At 44.9% G+C, this 12,154-nt stretch overlaps 1 protein-coding gene across 3 annotated transcripts; it reads right to left on the bottom strand.

Annotated features, from left to right (window-relative positions):
• Positions 1 to 3,832: 3,832 nt before the first annotated feature.
• On the bottom strand, positions 3,833 to 12,082 carry LAG3 (lymphocyte activating 3). Of its 3 annotated transcripts, none has more exons than XM_027843311.1 (8): positions 10,683 to 12,080; positions 10,334 to 10,493; positions 9,433 to 9,668; positions 8,554 to 8,811; positions 7,640 to 7,918; positions 5,141 to 5,383; positions 4,843 to 4,976; positions 3,833 to 4,534 (listed from the first exon to the last, which is right to left on the bottom strand). In XM_027843311.1, the coding sequence occupies exons 1-8, from the start codon at positions 10,738 to 10,740 to the stop codon at positions 4,436 to 4,438; spliced, it is 1,467 nt and encodes a 488-aa protein (XP_027699112.1). In that variant the 5' UTR covers positions 10,741 to 12,080; the 3' UTR covers positions 3,833 to 4,435. The 3 variants fall into 3 exon arrangements, with proteins under 3 accessions (XP_027699112.1, XP_027699113.1, XP_027699114.1); XM_027843312.1 differs by having other exon boundaries at positions 10,334 to 10,490; XM_027843313.1 differs by lacking the exon at positions 5,141 to 5,383 and having other exon boundaries at positions 10,683 to 12,082.
• Positions 12,083 to 12,154: the final 72 nt, after the last annotated feature.

Below are 12,154 nucleotides of genomic sequence, written 5' to 3'. Positions count from 1 at the left end.
TCTAGGTCCTCAAGTGTGGCCCTTTGACTGAATCCACACTTTATCCCATGAAAAAGGAGTATGATGTAGTAATTAGGACACTGGACTTGGAGTCAGGAAGATCTGGGTTCAAATACTACCCTAGACACTGTCTAACTGTTTGACCCAAGGCAAGTCACTTAAATCTCACTGTACCTCAGTTTCCAGATATGAAAAATGAAGGAGCTGGAATTCATGGCCTGTTAAGGTCTTTTTCAGCTCTAAATCTATGACTCTATGATGTTAGTTCAGTCACGGTCTCCCACTCTCTCCCTTTTGAATGGTAACCAAGGAATCTGATTCTGTCAAGGTCAGCTGTTGCAAAATGGCAGACAAGACATCCCAGCCCCTCTCGGAAGGGTGGAGAGGTCTTTTTTTAAGGACAAAGGAAAAGGAAACAGGGAACCTTGAGACTTGTAGGCCAGTGCATGGATCTCATAACTTCCTGGTGCCTCACAATTGTATTTTCCACACGGGGAAATACACGCTCCCCAACTTGATGAGGATTGCAAAAATACCTACAACCTATTATGTTTTTAAACTAACTATAAATTGCTTGGGGTTCAGGGCTTTATTTGGTCTTATTCCCTCTTTTGGTGGTGGTGGTAGTGGTTGTTGTTTTAAGGTTGCGATTGTATTTTTATGGTTTTTTTTTTCCATCAGAGATTACATGTCAAGCAGTGATTGCACGCCTCCTGGCCACCACCTGGTACAGGCCTTATGGGAGCAGCACAATGATATCACCAGAGGGCATTATTAGTCCTGCAATTTCAGAGGCCCAATGGGTTTGCCTTCCATCCTCGTGCCCTATTTCCTAGATGTAAGCCTTGGCCACATGTGTTCCCTGCATGTGTCCCCCCTCCCTCCCATTGATAATGTATTTGTGGGAGAGTGTGCTCCCTGCTTAAGGGGACAAGGTTTTATTGCTATTTTTTTCACTAGGCTATTTCATCAGGGAGTATTCCACTACCTGTGTGCTCCGGGTCACAGATCCCACCACCTACACATTTTTTTTTCAGGGGGAACCATATATTGTTTAGGGTTCTGGATATAGCAAACACCTTCATGTCTTTACCATACCTCCTGGACCACTCTGTCTCTCCAAGGATGGACCAACCTTTCCCAGATTTAGCTCCAGGGGCTTATGTATGGCTTTCATATCCTGGTACCACTTTGCACTAAGATCCAAGACTTTGGAAATGCATGTTCGTTCACAAAGTGATGTACTTGATAAACCTGAAGTCAAGAGATTTGGATTCAAATTCTTCCTTTTCGGAGACTTATTAAGCGTGTGATTATGAGAAATCCTTTACTTCTGATCCACAGTAACCTCATCTGTAAATTAGGGATTTAATATTTATCTGCCTACCTCACAGGGCATAGTGAAGAAAGCACTTAAGGGACCTTCAAAAGCACTGGATAAATATGAGAGATTAAGAAGGATGCATTTATTAAGCACTTACTATATGCTAGGCACATGCTAAGCAATTTACAATTACTATCTCCTTTGATTAGGTGCTACAGCCAGGGCATATGCAGCCCACGTGACTTTGTGTGTTTATAGAGGCCTTGAATTTGTTTTCCCCTGAAAAGGACCAAAGTTCCCTGGCAGAGGTTGGCTTCTGCATTGTAGCCAAAGTCCAGGGCTCTGCACACATTGCTAGTTGAAATGTAGATATGCCAAACAGATACGGGCAGAAGAAGACGTACAAGTGGGGAGAGGGTCTATATGTTGTGTTGTGTGCAAACTGATGTTGGTTGGATAATATTCCTGACCCCTGGTGATGATACTGTGTTTTCAGGATTGTATGTGCATGAACATAAAGACTTTGACTGAATCCACACTTTATCCCATGAAAAAGGAGTATGATATAGCAATGAACATTTTTCTGAGCGTCCTATGTAAAATGGAGACCACATCACATTTGCACCATCCACCTCAAAGAGTTGTGAGGAAAGTGCTTTGTAAAACTTTATAAGTACTACAGAAACCAAACTAAGCTGATGAGGAGCCTTGGTATGATAGGACGTAACGTGATACACATGTAAAGTGTATCTTCTGTGACCACTTCATGCAGTAGCCAGAGTTGCATCAGCCTTCCATACAGTGATTCTTGTGCTAAACTGTCTACTGGTGGGCTTGTACCTATTATGTAAACATTCCTTGTAGCAGCCACCTTGTTTGACAGATTATAACCTCTCCAAGGTCAGGGACTCTGTCTCTTTTTGTATTCATTGATCTATTCCTTTCCTCAGAGCACTGGGCACAGATCCAAATTCCTAGGGAATGCCTATTAAAAGATGAGCAGCATTGCATGCCCCGTACCAAGGGGCACTGCATGGGTGTGTGTAGTGTGCTGGGTAGTCTATACATCGTGTGCACACTAGAAAAGTGTGCTGGCTTTAATTGTATTGCACTGTGCTTTTTATGCCTTGTGGTGCAACCTGGCCTCCCTTTAGTCTGCGCTTCATGGATTGGCCTCAAGGTGGCAGTACGTCCTCATGCCTGGGACAATGGATGGGGGGTGGTGGGGTGTTTAGGAAGGAGTAAGGAGGTGTCCTCCTCGAAAGCCACAGGACCGACATCTCTCCTGTGCTAAGACATCTCTCCCTCTCCCTGGTGTGGGATGTGTATTTGGTGTATTGTAGGTGGAGGAGGGGAGACCCTGGGCCAATACTACAATTAGGAACCTAGGACAGGTGATGAGTGCAGAGGGGACCCGGTGGGCAGACACTGAAGTTGGGGAGTGAAGAGTAGGGAATAGAAGGAAAGTACAGAAAGGCTGGTGGTGAAGCAGGAAGAAGACTGGAGACCAGTGATGAGATGTTTCTCTTCCCTTGGGAGAGAGGTAGTGGGCTACAAGTAGGGAATGTTGTCAGAGGTAGTCAGTTGGTTTTTCTTTGTTACAGGGGAGCATGCATGTGGGAGAATATGACTATGTTGCTTTAAAAAAAGTCATTGGTAAAATATTTTAAAAGAAAGAAAAAAGCACTTGACTTAGTAGTACAAGAGAACTAATTTCATAGCCAGTCTCAGACTCAGAGTAGCCAAGTGACCATGGGCAAATCACTTAATCTCTCAGCCTGTTTGCTTGTCTGCAAAAGAGTAAAATTGGGGGTAATACCTATCGTATGTTACCCCAGAGTTATTGGGAGCGAAATGAAAGTATATCTCATGGAGAGAGCACCAGCCCTGGAGTCAGGAGGACCTGAGTTCAAGTGCAGTCTCAGACATGATACTCACTAGCTGTGTGACCCTGGGCAAGTCACTTAACCCTGATTGCCTCATGAAAAGAAAAAGGAAAAAAAAAAGAAAGTGTATCTCAACACTTTGTAAACTGTATAGCCCTATATAAATGACAGAATACATATAGATGGATAGTCACTTTTTTTTAATCTTAAAAGGGAGAAAAAGAGCATCAATGAAATTAAAAATATCCAAAAGAAAGCAGGTTTTGAATGGTTAGCAGACAAGCAGGGGAAATGTTGGTACCAGTACCACAATACTTGTGATTTAGTCATTTCAGGCCTTTCCAAATCTGGGGTTTCCTTAGCAAAGATACTAGAGTAGTTTGCCATTTCCTTCTCCAGCTCATTTTACAGATGAGGAAACTGAGGCAAACAAGGTTAAGTGACTTGTCCTGGGTTACACAGCCAGTAAGTATCCGAGGCCAAATTTGAACTTATGAAGATGAGTCTTCCTGACTGCAGGCCCTGCACTCTATCCACTGTGACACCTACTTGCCCCATATATTTTTTAAGTCAGATATGATAGAGATTCATAGTTTTATATACAACCCTCTTTTTTCCACTCTTTGTATGAAGACATGTTTATTTATTTTTATTTTTGTCAAGTTCATAATAAAAAAAGAGAAGATGTATATTCAAAAGTGTTTTAAACTAGAGAGGCATGGGTTTAGGAAGAAAGTGGAAGAGGTTAGACTAGGGACTTGTTTGGAGCCTCAGAAAAAAGATTGAGCCAAGATTAGAGGAGGAGACAGTGACAGATAAGCCAAAGAAGACAGAGGCAGAAATAGAAAAATGGAGAGGGAAGAAGACCAAAAGTAAATCACTTAATTTTTCTGAGCGTCCTATGTAAAATGGAGACCACATCACATTTGCACCATCCACCTCAAAGAGTTGTGAGGAAAGTGCTTTGTAAAACTTTATAAGTACTACAGAAACCAAACTAAGCTGATGAGGAGCCAGGTAGGACCTGAAAGAGGTGGGTCATGGGGGTCTCCCAGGGAAGCAAAAAGATAGAGGAGGCATAGGCTATGGAGGAACCACAGGCCATCCTGCTGAGGAAGTGGAGTTTACTTGGTGTGGAAAGGCAAATCTCGAGGAAGGAAGGAGCTGCTTCTCAAAGGACTGCCCCATCTTTATGTCAGGACCACTCCTGCCAATGTTCCAGGCTCTAACACTGACTCTGGCTCTCTGGCTCCATTTCTTCTGCCTTGTTTTGTCTCTGAGGCCTTTGAGCTGCATCTTCCAGGGCAGAAAAACTCCCAGGCAGCTTGTAGGGAAAAGGAGGGATATTGACTTCAACATTCCTCATCGGAAAGAATTAGCCCCTTCCCATCCTTGTTATTCCTCCCTAGCTCTCCCCTTCTGAACCCCAGGAGCAGATTTCCCAATGCACTCCCTCCCCAGGCAGATAGGGAGTAGGGCCTGGGGCAGGGTTTGTAATCTTAGGGGAGGGGAAAAGATTTTTGGAGAGGATCTCTGTGAGGAGGGTTCTCTTAGGAGGGGGAATCTTGGAGATAGTCCTGTGGGCTGTCGATCTACTTTCCCGGAGGTAAAAGAGCATATTCCAGAGTTTACCTTCCTTTGTCGAAAGCGAAACACAGCAGCTCCTATCCCAGAAAAGAGAAGCAGTAAGATGCCAAAGCTGAGGAGAAGAGGGAGATATTTCCCTCCTTTCAGGGCTTTTGGGTTCCTCCCAGAGAGCTGGGCACCTATGAGACAAGGCACAGGGGAAAGAGAAGGACAAGGTTATGGTATTTGGAGGAGGGATGGGCCAGGAGAGGCAAAGTGGAAAACAGAATTCAGGGAACCCGGAAGAGGGGGGTCAGGATTTCTAGGCTGAGTTTGGGGTGCCATGGGATTTGGGGTCTCAGACCTGTGCCCTGAAGCCCCAGGTTGTAAACTACAGCTCCACATTGTTGTGTCCCTTGACACACTTGGCACTGCCACTGCTCGACCTGTAGCTCCTCATCTCCTAGCTCCAACCAGGGCCCTGGTGGGTTTTCCAGAGTCTGATTATCCAAGGTGGTCCACAGGAAGTACTCTTGCCTGAACGTTGGGGTCACCTCACAAAGCAGCCCTTTCCTGGAACTTGAAGATCCAAAGGATTTTTCAGTCACTGTGGGAAATTGGGAGAAGAATCATTTGGGGACCCTGACCTCATTCTATTCTCATTCCCCTACCATGTTCTCTCAGTCTCACCACTCTCTATCCTATACACCCCAAGGATCAGATGGGCAAGAGGAAGGTTTGAGACTGGATGAGACAAAATAATGATGCATTTACAGAAATAGGGAAGTCTAGGTGGGGAATTGGTTTGGGGGGAAAAGATGAGTCTATTTTTAGGCATACTGAGTTTGAGGTTAATAACAAGACATCTAGGGTATATCCAATAGGCAGCCAGTGATACCAGACTGAAGATCAGAAGAGACATCATGGCTAGAGATAACTCATCATACCTTGTATTGTTGGTTTTCAATCAACAAACATTTTTATGCTAAACTCCTACTCATCATGGCATGGAGATACTCGAGTTCTTGAAGACCATACAAGCAGAGTCTTAGAGTATGGCTAGAGTATGATCTGTCTGTTGTTCAAGAACCAGCCCAACAACATTTGGAGATGTTCATTGTCAATCACGGTCATTCTCAAAGATCATCTACTAGGATTAAGGGTGTGTGTAAGCACTGAAAGTGACAGGAACACTCCCATTAACAAATTGTATGTCTTCTAAGTATTGAAGTATCTAATTAGTTCATATGTCATCCCTTCAAATAGAATTCAACCTCTTCAAGAGCAGAAACCATCTAATACTTTTTGATACTCCCTCATGGCACAGTGCTTCAACCAATGAATCTTTATTCTTTTTATTTTTTTTTTATTTATTTTAATCTTTATTACTTGTCAAATTTTGGCTAGAAACTGTAAAAAAAAGGAGGGGTTCTTTTGTGGACATTAGAGTGACATCTATAAAGTGTAATCATCTTTACATAATAATTTCTGCTACTCTTGCAAATGAATGAATGAATGAACAAATACATGGATGAATGAAGGAAATTCCTGCCAATGTGCAATTATAGTGTATAATCACAAGGGAAGAGGGCAGTTGTCAGTGATTCTTCCCTGGAAAAGTACAGTGGAGCCAAGTCCTCTTGGAGTAACTTGGGAGAAAGGAGGAGTCTGAGCAAGTCTGCAGGCCAAAAATGGTAGTCCAGTCTCCTGGGCCAACCTGACGGAATTTCAGGATCAATAGTTTGAAAGCAGGAATTTTAGGGCCTGCCAATTGTCACTGGTCAGATAGCTTTCTAGTGCCCGGATTGTTTTAACATTCCTTGCCTTAAAGCTTACTCTTTTTCTATAAATAAAAACCTCTCTTCTGTAAATAAACACTTCAAGGTGACTATTGCACTGAGGATGCTAGCTAGTGCAGTAGTTAGATAAAGCCCTGGGCCTGCAGGCGGGAAGACCTGAATTGAAATCCAGCCTGAGATACTCACTTACTAGCTATGTGACCCTGGGAAAGTCACTTAACCACTGTCTACCTCAGTTTTGTCAGTAAAAGGGAGATGATAATAGCACCTAGCCCCCAAGGTTGTTGTGAAAATTAAATGAGATAATATTTATAAAACAATTAATAGCACAGTGACTGGTACATAATAGGCTGAATAAATGCTTGTTCCTTCCTCCCTCTATCCTTTCCTCAAATCTCAATAGAGGTTCCAGCTAGGCCTAGGTCAAGGGATGGCCAGATATGCAGAACAAACAAAGAATAATAAAGGAGGGAAGGTAGGAGGGGGCTGAAAGTACAGAAGGTATTCAAGCTACTAAGGGGTGGTCAGATTCAGGAATATTTAACATAGGAAAAAATTCAAGTGATTCTAGGGTTTTTCCTTCTTTTTTTTTTTTTATTAATTAGCATTCCCCTGAACTTAGCAGTAAATACTTGTTAGAATGGAGATTATGGAGTACTATGATCTTTGATCACTGGATCAATATAGAAAGTTGTCATTCTTTTACAAATAGTTCATCCTGGCTTAGATCCTCATAAAGAGAAAGTTTACAGAATATATTCCACCTCCCTCAGTAAATAAGTCTAGCCTTTACTACTATCTCTTACAATTATTTCCTTGCAATCTCCATGTCTCACTTCTAGAAATTCTTAAAGCCCGTTCCTCTTCCTTAGCCAAAGACTGTACTTTATAAGGGGTGGGGAAGTAAGCAGAAGTGACCTGAGCCTCTGATCACTATCCAGCATCCTGAATTTTTGTGAGAATTTATTATTAAATTTGTTTATTATTGACTCTCCTGTTCACCGGCCTTCCTTCTCTAACTTCCAGAACCATACCCAGCCTGGACTTCTTCCCTGTTCTCTGACCTGTAATGACAGCTAAGGTGACTGCTGCACTGAGCTGATGCCCTTGAAAACTGAGGCTGCAGTTGTAGGTCCCTGCTTGGGCTCTGCTCACATGGTCCAGCCTCAGGGCAAAGCTGCTTTTGTCATCTCCCGACACAAGGCAGCTGCCTCTGCCCCAAGGTAAGGTCCACTGGGCAATTAGCCCTGGCATAGTTCCTGGAGCAGGGCTGAGATGGCAGGGAAGCTCCACCTTTGATCCTTCTCCCACATAGACCGTCTTCTGGGTTAGGGGCTCCAGACCTAGAAAGAGGGCAGAATCCAGTTCAAAGGCCAACATCAAGGGGTAGGAAAGGCAGTATAAAGACTCAGGGGGAGGGTGTGCATGCAGAGGTATATATATGAAGGCTGGCCTTGCAGAAGAGAGTTGGAGGGAATGAGATGACAGAAAAGGCTCTCCCAGTCAGGAGTCACGGAAGAAAAGGCCTTCATACCTCCAGACAGGATTTAGTGAGCATAGGGGGGTGCCAGTACTGAGAAGTCTGGCAGCTGGGCTGGTAATAAAAAAGAGAGAGAAAGATGGAGCAGGAAGTAGGAGGGGCTGAAGACTCCAAGGAGAAGCTTCTGGGAATCCTCAACCAGTTCTGGCTTCTTATTGGGTGCAGAAAAGGATGGAAACATTTGCCAGAGGAGTCGGACTCAGGGGATCCTAATTACAAAGGAGAAGGCTCCTGGAGGAAGAGCCTAGTGAGGTGAGCCAGGAAGAGGTTTGCTAAGGCCTGGAAAGGATGATGCACATAAGTCTGGAGGGAGTGGGAGAAGCTGGTTTTGTCACCAATAGGCATAACGGAGGAGGCAGAGAATAAAAGAAAAAGGAAAGTTATAGTGGGAAAAGGGAACAGGAATTCTGAAGGGGGGAAAAGGAGGCTATAAGTTACCCAGGATAGCGAGGTAGTGGGTAACAGAGACATTGAATCCATCTGGGTAGATAACGTGGCAGTCCCAAGGCCCAGCATCTGAGAGAGTGACATGGGACAAGAAGAGTAGACTCCCAACTGGCAAATGCCGGGAAGATGGGATTATGGGGGCCCGGCCTCGAGACCAGAGCACAGCTTCCGGGAGGTCTGGACGGTTGAAAGAACAGTTCAGAAGCACCAGCCCTGAGGTCACAATGGGCCCAGGAGGGCTGGCAGTCACTACGAGGAGGGAGAAAAGACATCACTCTCAGTATATTTCCACAATTACACTGTAAATTCCTTGATAGCAAAGCCCTAGTCTCATACCCTGAACCACCCAGCCAGCACCTAGCACTGTGTCCTTGCACGTAGCAGGTGTTTAATTAGTATCTGGTGAATGGATTAAATCATATTTCTTACCCACCCCACTCTCCAAGCCCACCCATAGGATCCTTTCGTCCTTTGTCTCCTGCTACAAAGGATGAATCACATTCTTGTCCCTCACTTTGGATGAGGAGTCAAATCCCTCATGCTCACTTTGAGTAGGAAGAGGACAATGATACAATGTCTCCACCACTCCTCTCTTAATTTAGCTCACTGCTGACCCCACCCTCTTCTTCCTCTCCCCCAGAATTTTTTTTTTTTTTTTGGCTATGATGTGGTTGCAAGGTTGGTGGAGTGGGGGTGGGGAGAGGTGATGCTAACAGAGAAGGTTTCTCGTAGGCTCTGTTGAATTTAAAGTTAGTTAGCCTTGGGAAATCATCTGGTCCGATTTTAAGGTAAGGAAATTGAGGTTGTCACCTCCTCATTACTCTTTTCCTGGCCCCTGCTTCCCCAGCTCATTGCCTCCCCCTTACCTACCAGAGGCTTGGCCAAAGCGGAGGCAGAGGTGACATCTCAAATCACCATTCTCAAAGTGGACTCGGGCTCTGTACTCCCCAGCATCTGTGAGCCAGGCTGGGCGGAGCCATAGTGAGAAATCTCCCTGGTGGAGGCTGAGCCCTCCGAGTTGCAGCCTGGGCTGTGGGGGAAGCCTAACACTCCGCACACCACCTGGCCCCACCCTGAACACTGTGTACCAGCTGGCTTGGGGAGTCCTGTGGAAGGGGAAAAGGAGAGAGGAGCAAGGAAGAAAAAGATAAATTGTCTGGTATGAGAGAGGAGAGATGACACCTAAATTGTAGAGACGAAGGTGAGGCTTGGGGTTGATGGGACAGAAAAGGAAGAGAGACAAAGAAGAAATCACAGAAGCTCAGAGCTGGAATCCCTTAAAGATAATCTAGTCCTTTCCTCTCATTTCACAGATGAGAAAGCTAAAATGCAAAAGGGAAATGTCACAACTGCCACACACCCATTCCAGTTCTCTTTGCATTACAGTATGGGGGGGGCAGTGATAGGGAACAAGGATACCCTAAGAGCAATAATTAGATTGTCATTGAACAGAAAGCATCCCATAGGATGCTGGAATGGCAGGGGCCCATTTCTTGAGGAGACAGGGAGTAGGAGAATGCAGGCTAGGCAAGCTAGAAACTTTCAGGGTGGGATGGGATGGATTAAAAACAGGCAAGGCCAGGATGAAGAGTTAAGAGGGAGAAGATGAGGGGGTTCTAGGTGATAGGGAAGTTTGGGGAACAGAACAAAGAGCCTAGAAACAGGAATAAACTGGTGGACAGGTATGAAAGGTGTGATTTGAGGGGGAAAGAGGTATTGCTACAGTTTGAATTGAATTAGACATTTGGGTTTCTGAATTTGGGATCCATACCTGTCCTGCCAGCGCTGCCAGGTGACAGTCACCCTCCAAAGAAAACTGTGCTTCCTAGAGAGGTTTTGGTGGATGCTTGAGAGGATGCAGGGGAGCTGAACAGGTGAACCCTCTTTGGCCCATACCACCTGGACTTCTTTCCTGGGTATTTGAGTCCCTGCTGGAGAAAGAGAGAAGCTGGGGAAAATGAGGTAGAAACTGGAGAGAATGGCTCAGAGGTACACAATCTACGTGAGGAAAACTCTTAAGACAACCCACTCAAAGATGCGGCAATCTCCAAGGAATCTTACAGAGAATCCCATCCACTCAATCGCAGGTACACAGAAACCAGCCCCTCTCCACGGCTTACCTCTGGCAACCAGCAACAGTAGCAGCAGTTGGGCTAGGGATCTCACCTCCCACAGCATCTCTTCTCCAAGGAGGCCTGAATAGAGCCCTCCAGGGAAGCACAGGCTAGAGATGACGGGAGGGAAGTATAGGGAGGATGCCAGGAGGAAGATAGAGCCAGAGACCAGGTGGTAGGAGGTAGAAGTAGAAAGCCGGAAATAAGAGGACTGGAGGAATGGAGAGAAAAATCAAGTGAGCGGAATTCAGAGAGGGCTGAAGGAATAAAGGCCAAAGAACAAAAGGGAGAAGCTAGTGCTGGAGTGGAGTACTTCTCTGATGTCCTGTCTTCCCAGTAGCAATGATACCTCCTCCTCTTTCTCCCCCACCGTCCCCACTTCCCCTCTCTATTGCTCCCCTCCTACCACCTCTGGGGCTCACTGTTTTCGATTCACATCGGAAAGTGTGAGGGGGCTGATTCCCAGCAGCACCAATCCCCGCCCCTACTGCTATGCTCCCCTTGTTTACTTCTTTCTGTCCTGGGTTCTCCCTCCCTAACCCAACGCTTCTTTCTGCCCTTCACTCCCCCACCCAAAGACATTCCAAACCTGCCCTTCGTCTACACTTTTCCCTATTAGAATGTAACCTCCTTTAGAGGAGAGATTGTTTCATTCTTGGTACATATATCTCCAGTGCCCAGCAAAATGCCCAACACAGAGTCAGTGCTTAATAAATACTTGCTGATGAACTGAATGACTGATTCACTCCCACCTAAATTTTAGACCTTCCTTGGTTACCATTCCTTTTCTTCACACCTTTTGCCTATTCATCTATTTCTATAACCCCTATCGTTACCTAGGATTTCTCCAAGACTTAATTCTCTGGCTTGTAAATAAACATCACTTCTCCCCATGTTCCCAGGGAATAGTGCAAATTGGGAAGCACCCAGAAGAAGACAGAAGTACAAATGAAAGCCTACCCCTGCACACTTGTTCTACTGCTAAGATCACAGTATTTAGAACTAGTAAGGATCTTAAGAAATTGCATGGTCTAACTTTTCTATTTTATAGATGAGGAAACTGAAGCCCAGAGAATTTAAGTGCCTTGCCCAAGGTAAGTAGTAGCAAGTAGCCGTTGAAATTTAAACCCATATCCTCTGCCTCCAAATCGGGTGCTCTGGTTAATGCTCAGGGTGCTTGTAGAGGCCAGTGAGGTAAGGAAAGACTGAATAGAAAGATGAAGCCCATTGAGTCAAAAATGCCTATTAAGCCACTAATACCTCAGGTTTCAACCCAAGCTGGTTCTGAACCAAGGAGAGGAGAAAGAAGACTTGGCATGAGACAGAAAGATGGTGAGAAACAGATGCAGAGAAAAACACTAAGACAAAGACATAGACAAGAAAAGATCGATTTCAAAGGAGAGAAAAAAGGGGCATTTAAGAAGGAAGGAAGAAGCCTTCCCAATTATTTTTTCTGTTCTCCTCTCCCACTTCAAGAG

The sequence above is a fragment of the Vombatus ursinus genome, unplaced genomic scaffold, assembly GCF_900497805.2.
Source record: "Vombatus ursinus unplaced genomic scaffold, bare-nosed wombat genome assembly UNPS02014906.1, whole genome shotgun sequence".
NCBI lineage: Eukaryota > Metazoa > Chordata > Mammalia > Diprotodontia > Vombatidae > Vombatus > Vombatus ursinus.
This window is presented reverse-complemented; position numbering and strand designations above follow the sequence as displayed.

What these genes read in the sequence shown, in the direction of transcription:
- LAG3 (XM_027843311.1), bottom strand. Translation starts at nt 10,740, where the DNA reads ATGCTGTGGGAGGTGAGATCCCTAGCCCAACTGCTGCTACTGTTGCTG. An exon ending in CCACTACCTCGCTATCCTGG is followed by an intron (nt 7,919 to 8,553) that starts GTAACTTATAGC and finishes CCCTCTTTCTAG; the next exon opens with GTCTGGAGCCCCTAACCCAG. An exon ending in TTCGCTTTCGACAAAGGAAG is followed by an intron (nt 4,535 to 4,842) that starts GTAAACTCTGGA and finishes TTTCCCTACAAG; the next exon opens with CTGCCTGGGAGTTTTTCTGC.